This window comes from Pleurodeles waltl, chromosome 3_1 (genome assembly GCF_031143425.1).
Source record: "Pleurodeles waltl isolate 20211129_DDA chromosome 3_1, aPleWal1.hap1.20221129, whole genome shotgun sequence".
NCBI lineage: Eukaryota > Metazoa > Chordata > Amphibia > Caudata > Salamandridae > Pleurodeles > Pleurodeles waltl.
Window position 1 is genome coordinate 528,341,817 of NC_090440.1, and position 17,098 is coordinate 528,358,914.

A 17,098-nucleotide genomic window follows, 5' to 3' on the forward strand; every position below is an offset into this window, starting at 1 on the left:
GACCGATGCGTCACTCCCGGGATGGGGTGGCCACATGGGAGAGGCGTAGATCAGATGCGTCTGGTGGAGTCCGGGCTCCACATCAGCCTTCTGGAGCTCAGGGCAATCGGACTTGCATTGAAAGCATTCTTTCCCTCTCTAAAAGGGAAAGTGATGCAGCTGTTAACGAACAACACCACAGCCATGTGGTACTGCAACAAGCAGGACGGGGTGGGGTCGTGGACCCTATGTCAAGAAGTCCTGTGTCTCTGGACATTGGCTGGAACGTCAGGGCATATCCCTGGTAGTTCAACATCTGACAGGCTCTCTGAACGTCAGAGCGGACGGACTCAGCCATCAATGCATGGTTGATCATGAATGGTGTCTCCATCCGGAGGAGGCGCAATGTCTCTTTCAGTGGTGGTGGGAGGCATGGTTAGAACTATTCGTCTCTTCAGAGAACGTGCAATGTCAGCTGTTTTGCGCGTTGGAGTTTCTAAGGCAGCACTCACTCAGCGACGCTTTTTGTCTCAAGTGGAACTCAAGCCTCCTATACGCCTTTCCACCAGTATCACTTCTGCCCAGAGTTCTCAAGAAGGTCAAGAATGACTGGGCCCAAGTAATTCTTGTTGCTCCGGACCGGACACAGAGAGTATGGTATCCTGAGCTTCTGAGCATGTCCAAGTATCCTCCACTCAGACTGCTTCGGGACAATCTCCTGTCGCACCAGCAGGGGAGGGTTCTCCACCCAAACCTGTTAAGTCTCCGTCTTCTTGCGTGGAGATTGAGCAGCAGCAGTTGACAGCTTTGGACCTACCACCTGAAGTTTGTGATGTTATCTTGGCAGCCAGGCGTCCCTCCACCAAAGCGGTATGTCTGTTGTTGGCATAAATTTAAGGCCTGGTGTACCAACAAAACCGTTTCTGACTGAGGTCCTCTTGTTTGTTCTCTCTCTTGCCGAGCAGAGTTATGCTTTGGGCACTCTTAAGGGTTATCTGTCTGCAATCTCTGCTTTCCTCATACTTCCTGATCAATCCTCCTTGTTAAATCTCCCACTGTTGCATGATTTCTTAAAAGTCTTACCCACATATTCCCACCTACCCTGTTCATAATGCCCTAGTGGGATTTTAATTTGCTCATTCATTTCCTCATTTGTGCTCCTTTTGTGCCTCTTCATAATCGTCCTCTTTGGCTCCTTCATCTATTTATCCTAACAGCGGTGCTTCATACTAGGGCCTCTTTCCTCCCTAAAGTGGTCATGTGTTTTATGTAGGCCAATCCATCACCTTCCCTACTTTTTATCCGCCCCCACATCCTTCTCTTGAGGAGGAGAGACTCCACTGTCTGGATCCAAAAAGAGCCTTGGCTTTCTACCTCAATTGTACCAAAGACTTATGGGTGGACGATCAACTCTTTGTGGGTTATGTAGGTATGTAGGTGCGGAGAAAGGACGGGCAGAAGAGAACCATCTCTAGCTGGGTTGTTCTCTGCATCAAACTGTGCTACTAATAGACTAAGAAACAGCCCCCTGAGGGTTTGCGTGCTCACTCTACCAGAACAACAGCTGCAACCACTGCGTTAGCACGCAGGGTTCCAGTTCTGAAAATCTGCCACGTAGCAACGTGGGCATCCCTGCACACGTTCACCAAGCACTACTGCCTGGACAGGCAGGTCTGCAGGGACAGCTATTTTGGCCGTTCTGTCCTGCAGGACTTCCTAGAATGATCTCCTGCAACTAGAATATGTCTTTGCCAGATAATTCATTACCAAAAGTAAGTAACTTGTTCAACAGGCCAAGGATACAAATTTGATGAAAAGATCACAGAATAAGTTGCTTACCAACCACAGCTCCACAAACTACAGATGTGCCAAAGCTGCACCCGCCAACAGGATTCACCAACAAGCCGATTGGTTTTACAATAAAAAAGAAAATTAAAACACAAATAAAAATGGCAACAAAATATCAATCAAAACGCACTGATAATCCCCTGAAAGGAGGCTTGACAAAGGCAAAAAAATGATACCACCATATCGAAGTAAACCTTACCCCAGAAGCAGATTCCCCCCACCACTTACATAACTTTATTCCTATGTGGCTGAAGTGTTACCACCCACCCTAAGGCCCAGCCACTCAGAAAAGACCAAAATCCAAAACACTACGGCATCCGAGGGGGGGGGGGGGGCGACCCTTGTCCCAGAGGTCACTCCCCCTCCAAACATAATCCCTGGTGTTTAGTGAGCTTTAGGGGTCGGCATAAAAAATATAACCCTCCCCCAAAAGGAGTCGCTCTCCTTCAAAAAATTATTCCATGGTGTCTAGTGCCCTCCATCCCACCCCTCACCAAGAGGACAGATAGGCCTAAAAGTGGACCTGCCTTTCAAACAGTTAACTGTGCTCTACGAATTGGTACATTGTGCTACCGGGAACGCTTAGAAAGCAATGTCCGACTCCACTCATTTGAAATCTTATGTATATTTGTGTCTATCCCTGCTTTGTTTGTTTCCGTTAGAAGCATTTCTAGTGATATTGGAGGTCGAATGTACTTACGGTAACTCAATTAAATTCCCTGCATTATTTAAAAAAAAAAACAGGAGGCTTTCCATTTTCTTTAGAAATTAATTCAAAACAGGAAAATATTTTCTCTTTCTAAAATGATTTCCGAGATCCCGCACATAGGAAATAATAATCTCTTGCTTGTAAACTCGAAGGAAATTACTGTGAGAAAAAACTAGAGTTACAAGTAATTAAATGGAGATGGTTATTATCTTGGAAAAACAAACTGAAAGGACCTTAACTTAAAATTATTTGGCTTCAAGTATTTTTTATAGTTTTGAAAAAATAGTGATGCAAAGTTCTAAAAGTTATAAATCATAAAATGTTTGCTTTTAGCTTGATTGCATTAGTGAACAAGTTCAAACATCACTTTTTTTTTTTTTTTTTTTTTTTTTGCTACTTTAGCTCTTACACATCTTTAGGTAGAGGCATATTTATGTGCAAGTGGTCCATTCAATAGTGCCCAGAATTCATTGAAAGCTGAAAAGTGACTCCACTTTGCGGATGGGCAATTCTTGGTCCTTGCTGATGACCATATTTAGTCTTTACTATTTGTTCCATATATTTAGGTGTGCTGATCTTAAGCATTCTGAAGCACGAGAGCTTATTGGTACTTTGAATATTGTCTTCTTTGCAAGCTACCTAATGGATCTATAGAAGTAAATATGTAACTTTTTCTGGTATGTTAATGGTTGTGGGTGCTTAGCAAAGGCTATCTTGAACGGTGGCTGTGTATACTTTGTGACATTAATATTGAATCCTTCTAACATTTACTATTATGTTGTCAAAAGATAGAATACTCACCCATAATGCACTTTTTCTAACGTGACATTTAATGATTTTAATGTGTGGAAGATAGATAAAGTATTCAACTTTAAGGATAATTGTATTCCCTAACGGTTGGATTACAGTTTTCAGTATTGTAATCATTATTTTGGAAAGATAATTGATTTGAATTTCTATAGGATTTAAATAAACAATTAATGCACAGAAGATGAATTTTTTCACTGCTTCTGAACTAGTATTTTTCAGCCAAGTCTTTTTCACTTCACACAGACTATTGTATATGCTAAACGTGTATAGCACTCTTTAATTATCACTGTAAAGTCTAAAACTTTTTCTGTTGCCAAAAAAAGTAAAATACGTCTGTGATTAATTGGAGTGCCTGCTTTTATGGTTTTAAATGCAACCGAATAAAGATATATATTGATTGAATCGGCATGCAGATATGAGTTACTGTAATGTAACGTTTAGCACAGAGTCCCAGAGTTATTCACCAATAGGCCCTTATTTAGGCATGCATTTTGCCAAGTGTTTCTTGTATATTCTAGTGGTGTAACTGGTTTAGGTTACTGGTTTATTCTCAGTATTGTAGTGGACAATTTGATCTAGCATGGAGGTTGCTGATAAAAATAAGCGTTTAGGTTATATTTGTTAGCAGAATAGTGAAAGGTGTGACATATTGAAGTGCTTTGAGAAGAAAACTCAGCTTAAACCTACTTTAATGCGAGGAAAGTAAAAACCTGATTACCCTTTGGATACTTTCTGGGTACAAAGGGTAATCCTCGTTCTTTAAAAGAGCATTCCTAGAATGAGCAAGCATAATCATCTGGAGAGAGGGAGGAAGGGGAGAGAATTTGGAGTTTCATTAGGAATATAGCAATGTTTTCTTTCAGAAGTAAAATTAGTGAATGTGAACAACAACCTCTTAGCAAGTAGTTGGGTCACCTAGTGCATTAATCAAATTGCAAAGCATATAGAAAAATAAAAACTCTAGGAATGCATGAAATTCAGTAAGCGTAAGGCCTTTGTTTAAAATTTAAATAGTAAGCAGAAATGAATTTGCAGATTTGCTTGGACAGGCGCGATGGGTCTATCTGTTCTTATTCTCGCCTCAATTTACTTTTAGTGATCGTTTGAAAGTTGGCGTTGCTAATTAAAAAACAATGTGACAGTTGCTTCTCCTGCCATACTACATTTCACTAATGGATATTCTGAAGAAAGCTTTGTTGAACTCACTAGGGTTATATTATTGTGGTAACTCCCACTTATTTTGAAAATGTTATTCTCATCCAGCCACTTGACAAAATGTACAGATGTTCTGTAGTGTTTCAAGCATAGTTTGTTTTTATGGTTCTTAGCTCCATCTGCTGCTCAGTTACTGCGATGTAACTACTGTTTATTATTATTTTTATTTTTTTGGGCATTTGACCATTCACAGGTTGGCTATGGCGTGAGCCAAAATAAAGACAAAGATGAAAAATGTCCTAGCTACCGTAATGGAAAGTTTCAATTCTGTTAAGGACTCGGAGGCGAGGATTAGACTGTTCTTCCTTCACTTCATTTCCTCAAGCAGCCATCATCAAATCAATATAACTACTACATTTACCATCAACCATTTGGGGAAAAAGAGTTAACAGTTCAACCAGTCAGCCTGCACGAATGCCAGGCTAAGATCCCCTGCTGCACTCCTTCCACCTCTTTCTTCCTGCACACACAGCCATTGATTCTGTAGATTTTTCGTAGGTACTGAACCCAACAAACACGATTAAATAATTGTGTAATAATCTGTAGCCCAAAATATATGTGCACAGTTACCAAGCAATAAATAGCAACGTAATAGAAAACACAGTAGTGTCCCAAATCAATCCCAATAATTTGTCATCATAAACCAAAATTGAGTACTTGCACACCAATACGAAGGAATGGACTTCTTCCAAGATAAGTTTAGACAGTCCTCCATAGGGTGGGACAGGCAAGAGAGAACTGAGGAAGGACTAGTCCTCGCCTTTGTGTCCTTTAATAGAATTGAAACTTTCCGTTACGATAGTTAGGAAATTTTTCATTCTATCTCAGGACCGGAGGCAAGGATTAGGTTGGTTTAAAGATTGTCCACTACCATGGAAGCAATATTGTGGATTGGCTTGAAATAGAAGTGCTTGAAAGTGGAGTCTGAAGACCAGTCCGCTGCATTGAGGATGTCCTCAAGTTATGCTCCCAGTGAGAAGGCCTTGGAAGCCATGCCCGCCCCCCCCAACTCCCCTCCCCCCAATGGAATGTGGCCAAAACTTCTTTGTATCTATGTCGGCCTTTTGCATGGCCCATTTGACCCATCTTGCGATGGTGGGAGAGGATACCGCCTTATGTGGTTTTGTTAGAGCCATGACAAGTTGTCGTTCTCCATAGGGACGCAGCTCTTATGTTATCACTTCATATGCCTTGATGGCCCTCATCAGGCTCAACTAAGGAGCCCCTGGAAAAGTAGGATATGAAATTACACAGGAGTTAGATTAGATTTCATCCTCCTGGATATATGGAAGGTCACTCTATCTGAAGTAAAGACCATTCCTGTGATATCCAGGGCTCTGCCATACAAAACTCTACGGCAAGAGACCAGACATGGCAGCATTGCCAGTTTAGCGGACATCTGTTTCCAAAAAAGATATTTATTGGAAAGCCAGGATTTGAACAGGAGAAGGACTTTATTCACAAAGTAGAATACCACGATTCTGGAGGAAGAGAGAGGCGAATACCCCAAAGCAACTTACTAACTAGGGGATGTTCTCCTACAGGAGTGGCCATCCACTGGAAAGTGGCCCGCTTAGATAGCCAAGCGAAAGGAATTGATAGTTCTATAAGCCCTACCTTCCAAAGTCAAGGAGGTGAGAATATTCTTAAGGAGGTTAAGAATATTCACAACGTCGGTCCCTACGGAATCCAGATATCATTGAACACACCAACCTAACCATCAAGACAAAGCGGAGCGGTATTGTTTATTTGTGCTGTCCGCGCAGGCTCTGGAGAGTAGCCGGGCAGCTTCTTGCAATAGGCCTGGGACTTGCCATTGTTGCCGGTAATCCTCCATTACATGAGATGTAGAGAGCCAGCTACGACCAGGTGATGAGGGTTTCCCAGGGAATCCTTCAGCAGATCCTGAAACTGGGAAAGAAGGATGGGAGAATTCTAGGTAAGTTCCATCAGAACTGGAAACCAGACTTGAGATCTCCAAATCGGGGTGATGAGCACCAGGTCAGTCTGCTGCCTCCGGACCCAACTGGATACCCTAATGATCATTGCAAAGAGGGGAAATGCATACCCGCGCTCTGAATTCCAGTCGTGCAGAAATGCATCCGTCACCTACGCATTGGGATCCAGCCTCCAACTGTAATACCTGTGCAGCTGATGGTCAAGATGGGACGCAAAGAGATCAATCGAAAAGGGGGGCCCCACCTGGACTGCAAAGTCTGAAACACCGAAGGGCCCAGCTGGCAAAGACTTGCATCGTGAAGATGGCTTGACTGCTAATCGGCCTCATGACCGGACTTTCCCGGCAAATGTCCTGCCATTAGCAAGATCTGATGTTCCAAGCAAAACGTCAAGAAGCCCTTGGCCAGGTCGGATAACGTTTTCAAGTGTTCCCCCCTACTCCTTTAAGCCCCCCCCCCTCCCCTAGTGATTGATATAACGGAGAGCTGTTAAGTTGTCCATTTTGAGTAGGGCACACCACTGAGCTTTGTCCTTGGTCCAGCACTGGAGCACAAACAACCCTGACATCAGTTCAAGGCAGTTGATGTGAAGGGATTGCTCCGTGGAGGACCATTTTCCGCCTGTGGAGAAATACCCCACTACCCCCGAACCGGAGTCTCTGGCGTCAGACTATTATCAGGTCCAGCTTAGAACCAAAAAATGACCTTCCCATTCCAGGCCTCCATGTGGGCTAGCCACCACCAGAGCTGCTCCTGAGCCTCCTCCTATAGGGGAATTGACTGAGAATAGGTCAGGCCTCTGTGTAGAGGAGAAGTTTTAAGTCGCTGAAGGGCTCTGTAATGCAACAGGCCCGGAAAGATGGCCTAGATGGAGGAGGTTGAGGCCCACCACCCAGGCTATCTGCCTGAGAGATGTGGTAGGTTTGGAGAGTGTTTGTTTGAGCTTGTCTGATTTTTGTAGAGCTTGCGGATTGTGAGGCTCTGGGAGGCTTGCAAACCCTAGGAACTGTAGGCAATGTGACTGGGAAAGAGCTGATTTCTGCTAGTTGATGACAAAGCTGAGCGACTCCAGTATGGAGTCCATCAGTTGGAACTGAGAGGTCAGGATTCTGGGGCATTGGCTCATGATAAGACTATCGTCCAGAAAGACTATCATTCTGATGCCTCTGGAGCGCAGGTACTCCACCGCAGGCTTCAGAACCTTGGTGAAGCTCCAAGGAGCAGAAGATAGACCAAAAGGCAGAGTGGTAAACTCGAAGATCTGGAGTGACAATTGGAGCTGGAGGAATCGGCGCAGGGGTGGGGGGTGAGATGGGGAACACGAGTTAAGCGTCCTTCAGATCGAGACGCACCCTCCAATTGTTCCTCTGCAAGAGGTCTCTGACAAAGTGGATGCCTTCTATTTTGAAGTGGCAGAAGAACAACCACTTGTTGAATTACTTGAGATGTATGATGGGGCGCCGCCCGCCATCTCGCTTGTCAACCAAGAAAAGAGTTGCTGAGGAACCCATGTGGGTGGGGCTATGACTGGACAATCGCACCTTTGACAAGAATCTGTTTGATTTCTGCATCCACCAGAGAGGACTGGGAAGGGGAGAAGGAGATGGGTTTGGGTCTGAGCAGTTGGAAGGGGACGCCATAGAAATCTATATGGAAGCCCCTAACTGTCTCCAGGATCCCTAAGCAGTTAACTGTCTCCAGGATCCAAGCATCCGAAGTGAGCAGCAGCCAAATGTGAAAAAACTGAGAGAGCCTGCCCCCAAGACGGAGCCCCAAGGATGGGTGTACACTCACCATGGGAAGCAGTTAAAGAGCTGACTGCTCTGGAAGGGCCCCTCGATCATCGATGGCGTGGGTAGCTTCTGGTGAGGTAGAAGCTGCCAAATCTTGAAGGATCCTGCCACATGCCCTGTCTGGGCCCACCCCCCCCCGATCCTCTGTTGGGTGGGGGGCTTATGTAGGTGTGTGGTCAGTTGAGCGCCCCCTACCAGGACCGACCCTGGCGAAAACCTGAGGGGACAAGATCCATTTAATCGAGGACTGAGCCTTATCGAGAGAGTTGAACATGGCTATGAACTTCCCTTCCTCCCGGGTAAATGGGTCCCTGAAGGCACCCCCTTAGGCAATTCCCCCTGCCTCCGAGGTCACCAGTTCCCTCAATTTAGGGTCTATTTTTATAAGGAGAGAGCAACGGCGCTTGGTGGCGAGCGCACGATTGGCGTTACCGAGGAAGATCACGGCCATTTGGGACCGGCCTAGAGGGCTTCAAAGGAGATGAGAGAGCCTGAGGCCTTGGCATCTTTTGCCAGACAAGCGTAACTAATCAGCAACGTAAACATTCAAAAGACTGTAATGCATGCGAAAGGCAAACATTGAAGACTGAAATACTCATTTATAGGCTGCTGAAGCAGCGGAAAAAGAGGAGGAAGGAGTGTCTGCAGGGGATCTTAGCCTGGTATTCGTAGAGGCTGATTGGTTGAAATGTTTACATTTTTTTTTCTCCCCCCCCCCCCTCCCCCAAGTCGCCCCCCCCCCAATAGTTGACGGGAACTGTAATTGTTATATTGATTTGCTGGCTGCTGGAGGAAATAAAGTGAAGGAAGAACAGCCTAATCCTCGCCTCCGGTCCTGAAATATATTTCAAGCTGGGCAATTGAGCCGAAAAGAAGCTACTTAATAAAAACTTTAAATAATGAAGCCCCGTACAAAGAAGGAGCTCAAGTATACATGCTTCTTTCTTCAAGAGGGCATGAGGTTCGGTAGTTAAATAATATACTCTTTTTATATATCCTGTTTCCATCCTCTCTTTGTAGAGTTAGAGATCAGAAGACGGGAGGATGAGTACAGATTTTCAAGTAAGTTGTCTCTCCGGATGCCCTCTTTTGAAGTGCCTCTGTCCTTTGGTGGTGGTAGGCATGCTTAGTTTTGAATCAAAACGGAATGCATGTAGAACTGTGTAGGCACATCTGCAAGCAGCGGTGGCGAAGTATAAAACAGTAACTCAATTACAGAAATGGCCTTGGTTCTAGTAATAATACCAATGAAAATTCGGAAACTGAACAGTAAAACTGTACCGTTATAATAGCCAAGAACCATGACTGTTCTTCTGAGCTACTGTAAATTGTGTGCGTTTTTTTGTTGAAATTTCTAATAAAAAAAAAAAACAGCCTCGGTGATACAGAGAGTAATAACAAGAACACCCACTGCATTGAGGAGTTGAATACATATATTTTTAATAGCCATATACACACCTCTCAATCGAACACTTCCACTTAGCACAGTGTTTGCGTGGGAAAACGCCACGGAGAGAGTTTTATTATTTACTGAACTGCAACAAATATAAAGTCTAGCGTTTTTTGGCGTCCATGGTCAGACTTTGGAAGACCCCAAGGTGAAGAGAAGAATTTTATTCAGGAATCCGAAAACTGGTCACCTTATTGTTTGTTCAAAGCCAATTATACATAACATCTCTTAGTTTGTCACACCTGGGGCAAAATGAGCCAACAGATACCATCCTATAGATACAAAAAAGAAATCACCTATTGATAGATGGAAATGACATTGTAAACCTGAGATCGTAGTATTACAATTGTGCAAACTGTTATAACACTTGTTTGACGATCCTAGTCAGCCGCTCATGCAGGTGTAAGTACTTGAGAGAACCAGTTAAAGGGATTTTGCTATTGCAGGTTATATGTTGTGTGGCAAGTATTTAGATTGTTAAAGGAGAGATGTGTGTCATGTGTGACAAATGAAAATCTTGCCACTGCCCACAACAGCAAAGTGAAATGTTTACGTACTTTAGAGAATTTTACTCTTGTACGATAGCTCTGTTGCTACTCACACTTAATGCAGTGATCTTCATGCACGTTATAGGATACATGTTCCATCAGGGCCAACTGTACTTTTCAATTTTTGGAGATTTTAAAAGTAGCGTAATTGCTTTGGACAATTACAGCCTATTACAGTGCTGTAGTACCATAGAGTTCCATTCTGTCTTTAGCAAAATAATTAATAATTGTATATGTCTGGTCACAGTAAATAGTATGAAATCTATTACACCATAGTTTTCCAAAGGGTGGGGACTACCCTAATAGGCTAGGGTTTGTAAACTTGGATAAAGCACATAAAGTGACTGGCTTTAAACTCCATTCTTTCAAAAAGATTTTTAATGTATAATCTATTCCAGTCTGAAACATCTTTAGTTGTGAACATTCACCGTTTTGAAGGCCTGTGTAGAGTATGCTCTGTTTTATTAGTTTTTATTGTATTTTGCATGTTGCTATGATCCTACAGGTTTTCTATTTTTTTTTCTTCGTTCCTGATTGTCTTCACTTTATTACATCCAGCAGTCATTAACAAGAACTATAAGTGACTACATTTCCCATGAGTCCTTGCAAATAAACTGCAAAACACAATTTCCAATCAAATCAGAGCACTGTCCACCTCATAATAGTCACCAAAGATATCCCTCTTTCTTCGTGCGACACAGCAGAGTCCGTTGAAATTACTTCTGTTTGCCAGAATCTAACCGAAAGAATAAGAAATCAACCTTTTAGATTCATAGGAGCAGAGAGTTACTATTACGTAAATATCTCAGACATTGAGCCATAAATCAACGTATTCAATTTCCCATAAGCCGTTGTCATACTACTGCAGTTGCAGTTGTATGGCATTTCATTGTGAGGGTAAATGTTGCATTAATAGGAAAAACCGGGTGGGCTAATCCTTGCCTCAGTGTCCTTAATAGAATTTAAACTTTCTGTTACAATAGCTTGGAAATGTTTTATTCTGTCAAGACCTGGAGGCAAGGATTAGGCTAGTTCAAAGGTTATCCACCACTAGAGTTGCCATGTTCGTGATTGGCTTGAAATAAAATCTTTTAAAAGTAGAATCAGATGACCATTCTGCTGAGTCTCTTCCCCCAAAGCTAAGGCCTTAGATGCCATGCCACCCCTCTATGAGCGAGCTCCAAATTGGGAAACATCTGTACCCGCTTCTTGCATAGCCCATCTGACAGTGGTAGGGGAAGAAACCACTTTGTGAGGTTTCGTCAGAGTGATCAAAAGCTGATGTTCATCTGGTGGATGGAGCTCCTCCGTCATAGCCTCATATGCTTTTATTGTCTTAACCATAAATAATATCAGGACATCAGGAAACATTGAATCGGACTTCACTTTGAATTGCATTTCTTTTGACGAGCGATATGTAAAGTAACCTTTTCTGGGGTAAATACTCTACCTGTTCTATCCACAGTTCTCATGTCTGAAACTCTTCGGCAAGAAATAAGACCTAACAGAGTCGCCACCTTGGAAATTAGTTGTTTCCTTGATAGATACTTACTAGAGGGCAATTACTTAAACGGATTGAGAACTTGATTCACGTCCCATATCCTGGAATACCCTGCTTCCTGCGAAAATGCCCAGGACTTTCTAACGTTCCATGTAATCTGCAATGCCATAAGACACAAGGAGACAGTTCGAGCAAGGTGATGCGGGTTGTACTGGAGATTCCGGAAATGGGGCTAGCAGGGATTTGAAAATTACATCAGAGCTGGAAGCCAAACCTGAGATTTCCAAATCGAGCTTATGACAACCAGATCCACCTTCTGCCTCCGGACATTCGTGGATAATCTCATTTTCATTGTGAATGGGGTAAATGCATACCCTGACTACTTGCTCCAGTCCAGGACAAAGGCATTGGTAAACATCGGGTTTGGGTCCAGGCGCTAGCTGCAATACCTGGCCAGCTGTAAGTCCAGACGAGAGGCAAAGAGATCTATGGAGAAGGGGCCCCAATGTTCCTGTATTTGCTGGAATACTTCCAGATGAAGCAACCAGAGACTGGAGTCCCTCCAATGCCAGGAATGCCAATTCACCACTTGATTGGCCTTTCTCAGGAGGTGTTTTGCTAACACCGAGATCTGATGCGCCAGGCAGTACTCCCAGAATGAACGATCTAGATCCGCCAGGGTCTTAGACTGTGTTCCGCCCAGGTGATTGACATATCGAACTGCTTCCACGTTGTCCATCTTGAGGAATACACAACATTGCACATTGCTTTCGTCCAACATTTTAGAGCGAAGGAACCTGCCATGAGTTCCAGGCATTTTATGTGAAGGGCCTGCTCTGCAGAAGACCACCTTGCTCCTGTGGAAAAATCTCAGCAGCGTGCTCCCCAGCCCAAACTGCTGGCGTTTGATTCGATCACTAAATCCGGTTGGGAGCAAAAAATAGCTTGGCTGTTCCAGGCTTCCATGTGGGAGATCCACCATTGCAGTTCCTCTCTTGCTTCTGGTGGGAGAGGAACGTACTGGGAATAGGTGAGACCCCTCTTGAGGTAGGAACTTTTGAGACATTGTAGTTCCCGATAGTGGAGAGGACTGGGAAATCTTGCCTGTGTGGACAAGGACAGGAGTCCCACAACTCAGGCCAGGTGACGCAATGAGATTTGGAGAGGGTTCTCCTCAATTCAAATTTTGTTTTTTGCGTCGTAAGGCTTAGGGCAGCTTTGACTGAGTCCACCAGAAATCCCAGGAATTGTACGGACTGGGTCGGGATCAGAGAGGATTTCTTCTCATTGATCATGAAACCGAGAGATTCCAGAAGGTGGATAGTCCACTGCAGATGTTGAGTCAGTCGCAGCGGGCATTGATTCATAAGGAGGATATGGTTCAGGTAGGCAACGAGACAAGCTACGTGAGCCGTTAAGTGTTCCATCACTGCTTTTAGCAGCTTGGTGCAACACCAAGGAGCGAAAGATAGTGCAAAAGGAAAGGACGGAATTAGAAGATTTGGGACCTCTACTTGAATTGCAGGAAACGTCTGTATGCAGGAAAAATGGGAACCAGAAGTTAGGCATCCTTCAGATCTAAGTGGACCATCCAGTCGCCAACCTGAAGAAGGTCTCTGAGAAGATGAATGCCCTCCATTTTGAAGTGGTGGTAGACAAGCCACTTGTTGAATTCTCAGAAATTGATAACCGGCTGTAGGCCACCATCCCGCTTCTCCAGCAAAATGAGATTGCAGAGAAAACCGGAGAGATGTAAGATAGACTGAGCTATTGCACCCTTTTTCTAGGAAATTCACTATTTCCTGATCCACAAGCTGCTCTTGTTCCCAAGGTAAGGGCGGGGATTTGACCTCTGGGGTGTAAATGAGGAGTCCCATAAAATTCTATCAGAAAGCCTTTCACAGTCTGTAAAACCCATGCATCTGATGATACTTTCCCAAGCATGTAAAAATTGAGTCAATCTGACACAGAGTTTTAATCCCTCCGGGTCTTGCATTCTTACCTTGGGAATTGACAGGGGCACTTAGACCTCTGGAGCAACCCTGGAACCCTGACACTGGGGATAACTTCTTGTGGGGTAAAAGTTTCCAAATCTGGAAGCGTCTTGCCTCTGTCTTCGACTGGAATCCGCATCTCAATCGGAGGCTTGGGAAAAGATGCGACCGGTCGAGTGCCCCCTACCATGTCAGGCTGCTGCGAAAACATGAGGCATGAAGACCCGTTTAATGGAGGACTGGGCCTTGTCCAAGGAGGTAAATGTATTTACAAATTTGCCCAGCTCCCGGACAAATGGGTCCCTGAAAAAACTTCCTTGGGCTACAGTGCCCACTTCAGAAGTGGGTAGATCCCCAAGTTTTGGGTCGATTTTTATTAGGAGTGACCTTCGGCACTCAATTGAAATCACACTATTAGCATTACCTAAGAATATAATAGCCCTTTGAGCCAAGTTGGACAGGATTTCTGGGGCAATCCGGGAACCAGATACCTTAACGTCTTTGGCCATCTCTAAAATTCTGGCTAAGGTCCTGCCACCTGGAAAAGTTTGTCCTGGCAGGAACGCTAGGACTGATCTATCTCTTTCTTGGAATCTCTGATAAATTTCATCAGGAAAGTGGCCATCTTGCAGTCAGTCTCTGGAGTAAGTGCTACCTTACCCTCCAAGGAGGGTCTGGGGTACTCTGCCCAGATACAGCTCCTGACTTCTGTGTCTAAAGGTTTTGTTTTTCGTAAACGATCTGCTGTATAGGACACTACCTTGGGGGCCGGGCACCACTCTGAAGACTGGGGATGCAAGAGGTCGTCAGAGTCCAACATGTCATATTCAGGGTTTGGTGTGTTAGTGGCCCCGTTGGGGTCGTCATCTGGTAGCAGATTTTTATAGGTTGGGCGCCATGGTCTCCTAGGGTCAGCATCACTGCCCGAGGTACTGGGGAAATCCTCCCCATCTCTAAGATCATCAGGAAAGGGAGAGCAGTGGTTTCCAAAGTATCCGGGGTGGCGTACTCCATAGAAGGGGACAGATTTGATAAAGGCCTTCTTAAGACCCTCAAAGGCATCTAGATTGCCTCCCGTATCATCAGAATGCTTGCACTTGGCCTCTGGATTGGGGTTGGGTGGCTGCTCTGGATTTTCGGAGGCCTGGTGTCTGCCCAAGAGGTTTTTGGCATTGCGTCTGACGTACGATTTTGTCTCTCCAAGGGCTCCACCAATTGGATAACCACCTTCCAATCAGTCAATCAATCCGTTTTGTAAAGTGCGGCTACTCACCTGGGGGGGGTCTCATCTGATGAGCCACGTCTTGAGGTTCTTCCTGAAGAGGGTGAGCGACGGGCTTTGTCTGAGGTGCAGGGGGAGGTTTTTCCAGCTCTTTGCTGCGATGTAGGTGAGGATCGTTCACCTGCTGTGGTTTTGCAGATGCGAGAGATGGTGGCCAGGGCCATCTGAGTGGATCGGAGGTATCTGGTGGGGGAGTGGAAGGAGACGCGGTGGTACAGGTAGGCTGGTCCTGCATTCTGTATGTCCTTGTACGTGTGGGTGAGTAGCTTGAAGGTAATTCATTTCTCGACCAGGATTCAGTGGAGGGTCCTCAGCTGTTGGTAGATGTTTTCTCGGCATGGGAGCTCCGGGATGAGTCTGGAAGCGGCGCTCTGGATGAGTTTTAGTTTTTTCTTGTTTCTAGAGGTGCCGGCATAGAGGGCATTGCCATAGTTGAGCTTGCTTGTCACTAAGACTGTCCTGCGACAGTGTTGGGATCCATCTGAAGATCTTCCGAAGTTTGCGGCGTGTGTGCCAGCAGGAGGAGGCACCTGAGTTTACCTGGCCGGTGATGGATAGGGAGGAGTTGAGGATGATGCCTAGGTTGTGAGCATGCTCAGTCTGTGCAGGGGGGGGCGCTCAGGGATGTGGGCCACCAGGAGTCATCCCAAGCTGAGGTGGCGTTTCCAAAGATGATGAGCTCAGTCTTGTCGGAGTTGAGCTTGAGACAGCTTTCCCTCATCCAGGTGGCGGCGGCTTCCATTCCTGAGTAGAAGTTTCTTTTGGCCGCGTCTGGGTCTTCTGTGAGGAAAATGATGAGTTGTGTGTCATCGACAAATGACACAATGTTCATACTGTGGCTTCTGTCGATTGGCTGCGAGAGGGGCCATGTATACATTGAACAGTGTGTGACTCAGTGAGGGTCCTTGGGGGACTCTGCAGTTGACTCCTGTTGGTCTGGATGTGTAGGGTGGAAGTCTGACCCTCTGCATCCGCCCAGAGAGGAAGGAGTGAATCCATTCCAGGGCTCTTCCGTGGATTCCTATGTCGTGGAGTCTGGTGCGTAGAGTGCTGTGGGAGACCATGTCAAAGGCTGGTGAGAGGTTGAGGAGTATGAGCGCTGCTGTGTGGCCACGGTCTAAGAGTAATCGGATGTTGTCGGTGGCTGCCAGGAGGGCTGTCTCCGTACTGTGGTTGCTGCAGAAGCTGGACTGAGAGCTGTCTAGGGAGTTGTTGGCCTCAATGAAATTCCATAGTTGTGCGTTGATTGCTTTATCCATTACTTTGGAGGGGTAGTGTAGCAGCAAGATGGGCAGGAAATTCTTTAGTTCTGATGGGTCGGCCGAAGGTTTCTTCAGGAGAGGGCATATTTCGGGGTGTTTCCAGTCCTCGGCGAAGGTACCAGTGTTGATGGAACAGTTCATTGTGTTCTGGAGCTCGGGAGTGATGGATGCGCTGGCTCTGATGTATATGTGGTGTGGGTAGGGGTCCGTAAGGGCTCCGGAGTGGTGGTGTTCATGATGCAGACTGTTTCCTCCGTGGTGAGCGTCGACCAGCTGTGGATGGTCTGGGTAAGTTGGGTGGGGTTGGGGAGTTGGCTCAGTCACAGGGTCCGGTGCCAGGATTTTCCAGGAGGAAGCTGTCGTAGATGTCCTAGATCTTACGGTGGAAAAAGGTGGCGATTTTGTCACAGAGGTCCTGTGATGGGGGGATGCTTGCCCCTTCGAAGGGCGGGGGTAATCTGTGAACTTGTTGCTGACTGAGAAGAGTTCCTTAGAGTTGTGTGTGGAGGAGTTGATGTGCTCCCGGAGTGCGTCCTTCCTTGTGTTCTTGATTTTACGGGGGTGGGTGGCGGTTGCAGCTCTGAAGTTGGCGAGGTCTTCGCTGATTTGGCTGTTCCTCTATTTGTTTTCTAAACCCCTGCAGTACGCTTTGATTCTTGGAGTTCAGTGGTGAACTAGCTTGCTTTCTTAGGCGTTTGGCCGATGTCAGCCAGAGGGGGGCTAGAGTGTCTGCACATTCGGTGATCCAT

At 45.5% G+C, this 17,098-nt stretch overlaps 1 protein-coding gene across 1 annotated transcript in view; it reads left to right on the plus strand.

Moving 5' to 3' along the window:
* Positions 1-17,098, plus strand: part of CLPX (caseinolytic mitochondrial matrix peptidase chaperone subunit X) — a 360,248-nt gene that overhangs the window by 142,833 nt on the left and 200,317 nt on the right. Inside the window, exon 6 of the mRNA XM_069222819.1 lies at positions 9,333-9,374. Coding sequence (XP_069078920.1) covers positions 9,333-9,374 — 42 coding nt within the window. The remainder of the gene's footprint in view (positions 1-9,332; positions 9,375-17,098) is intronic.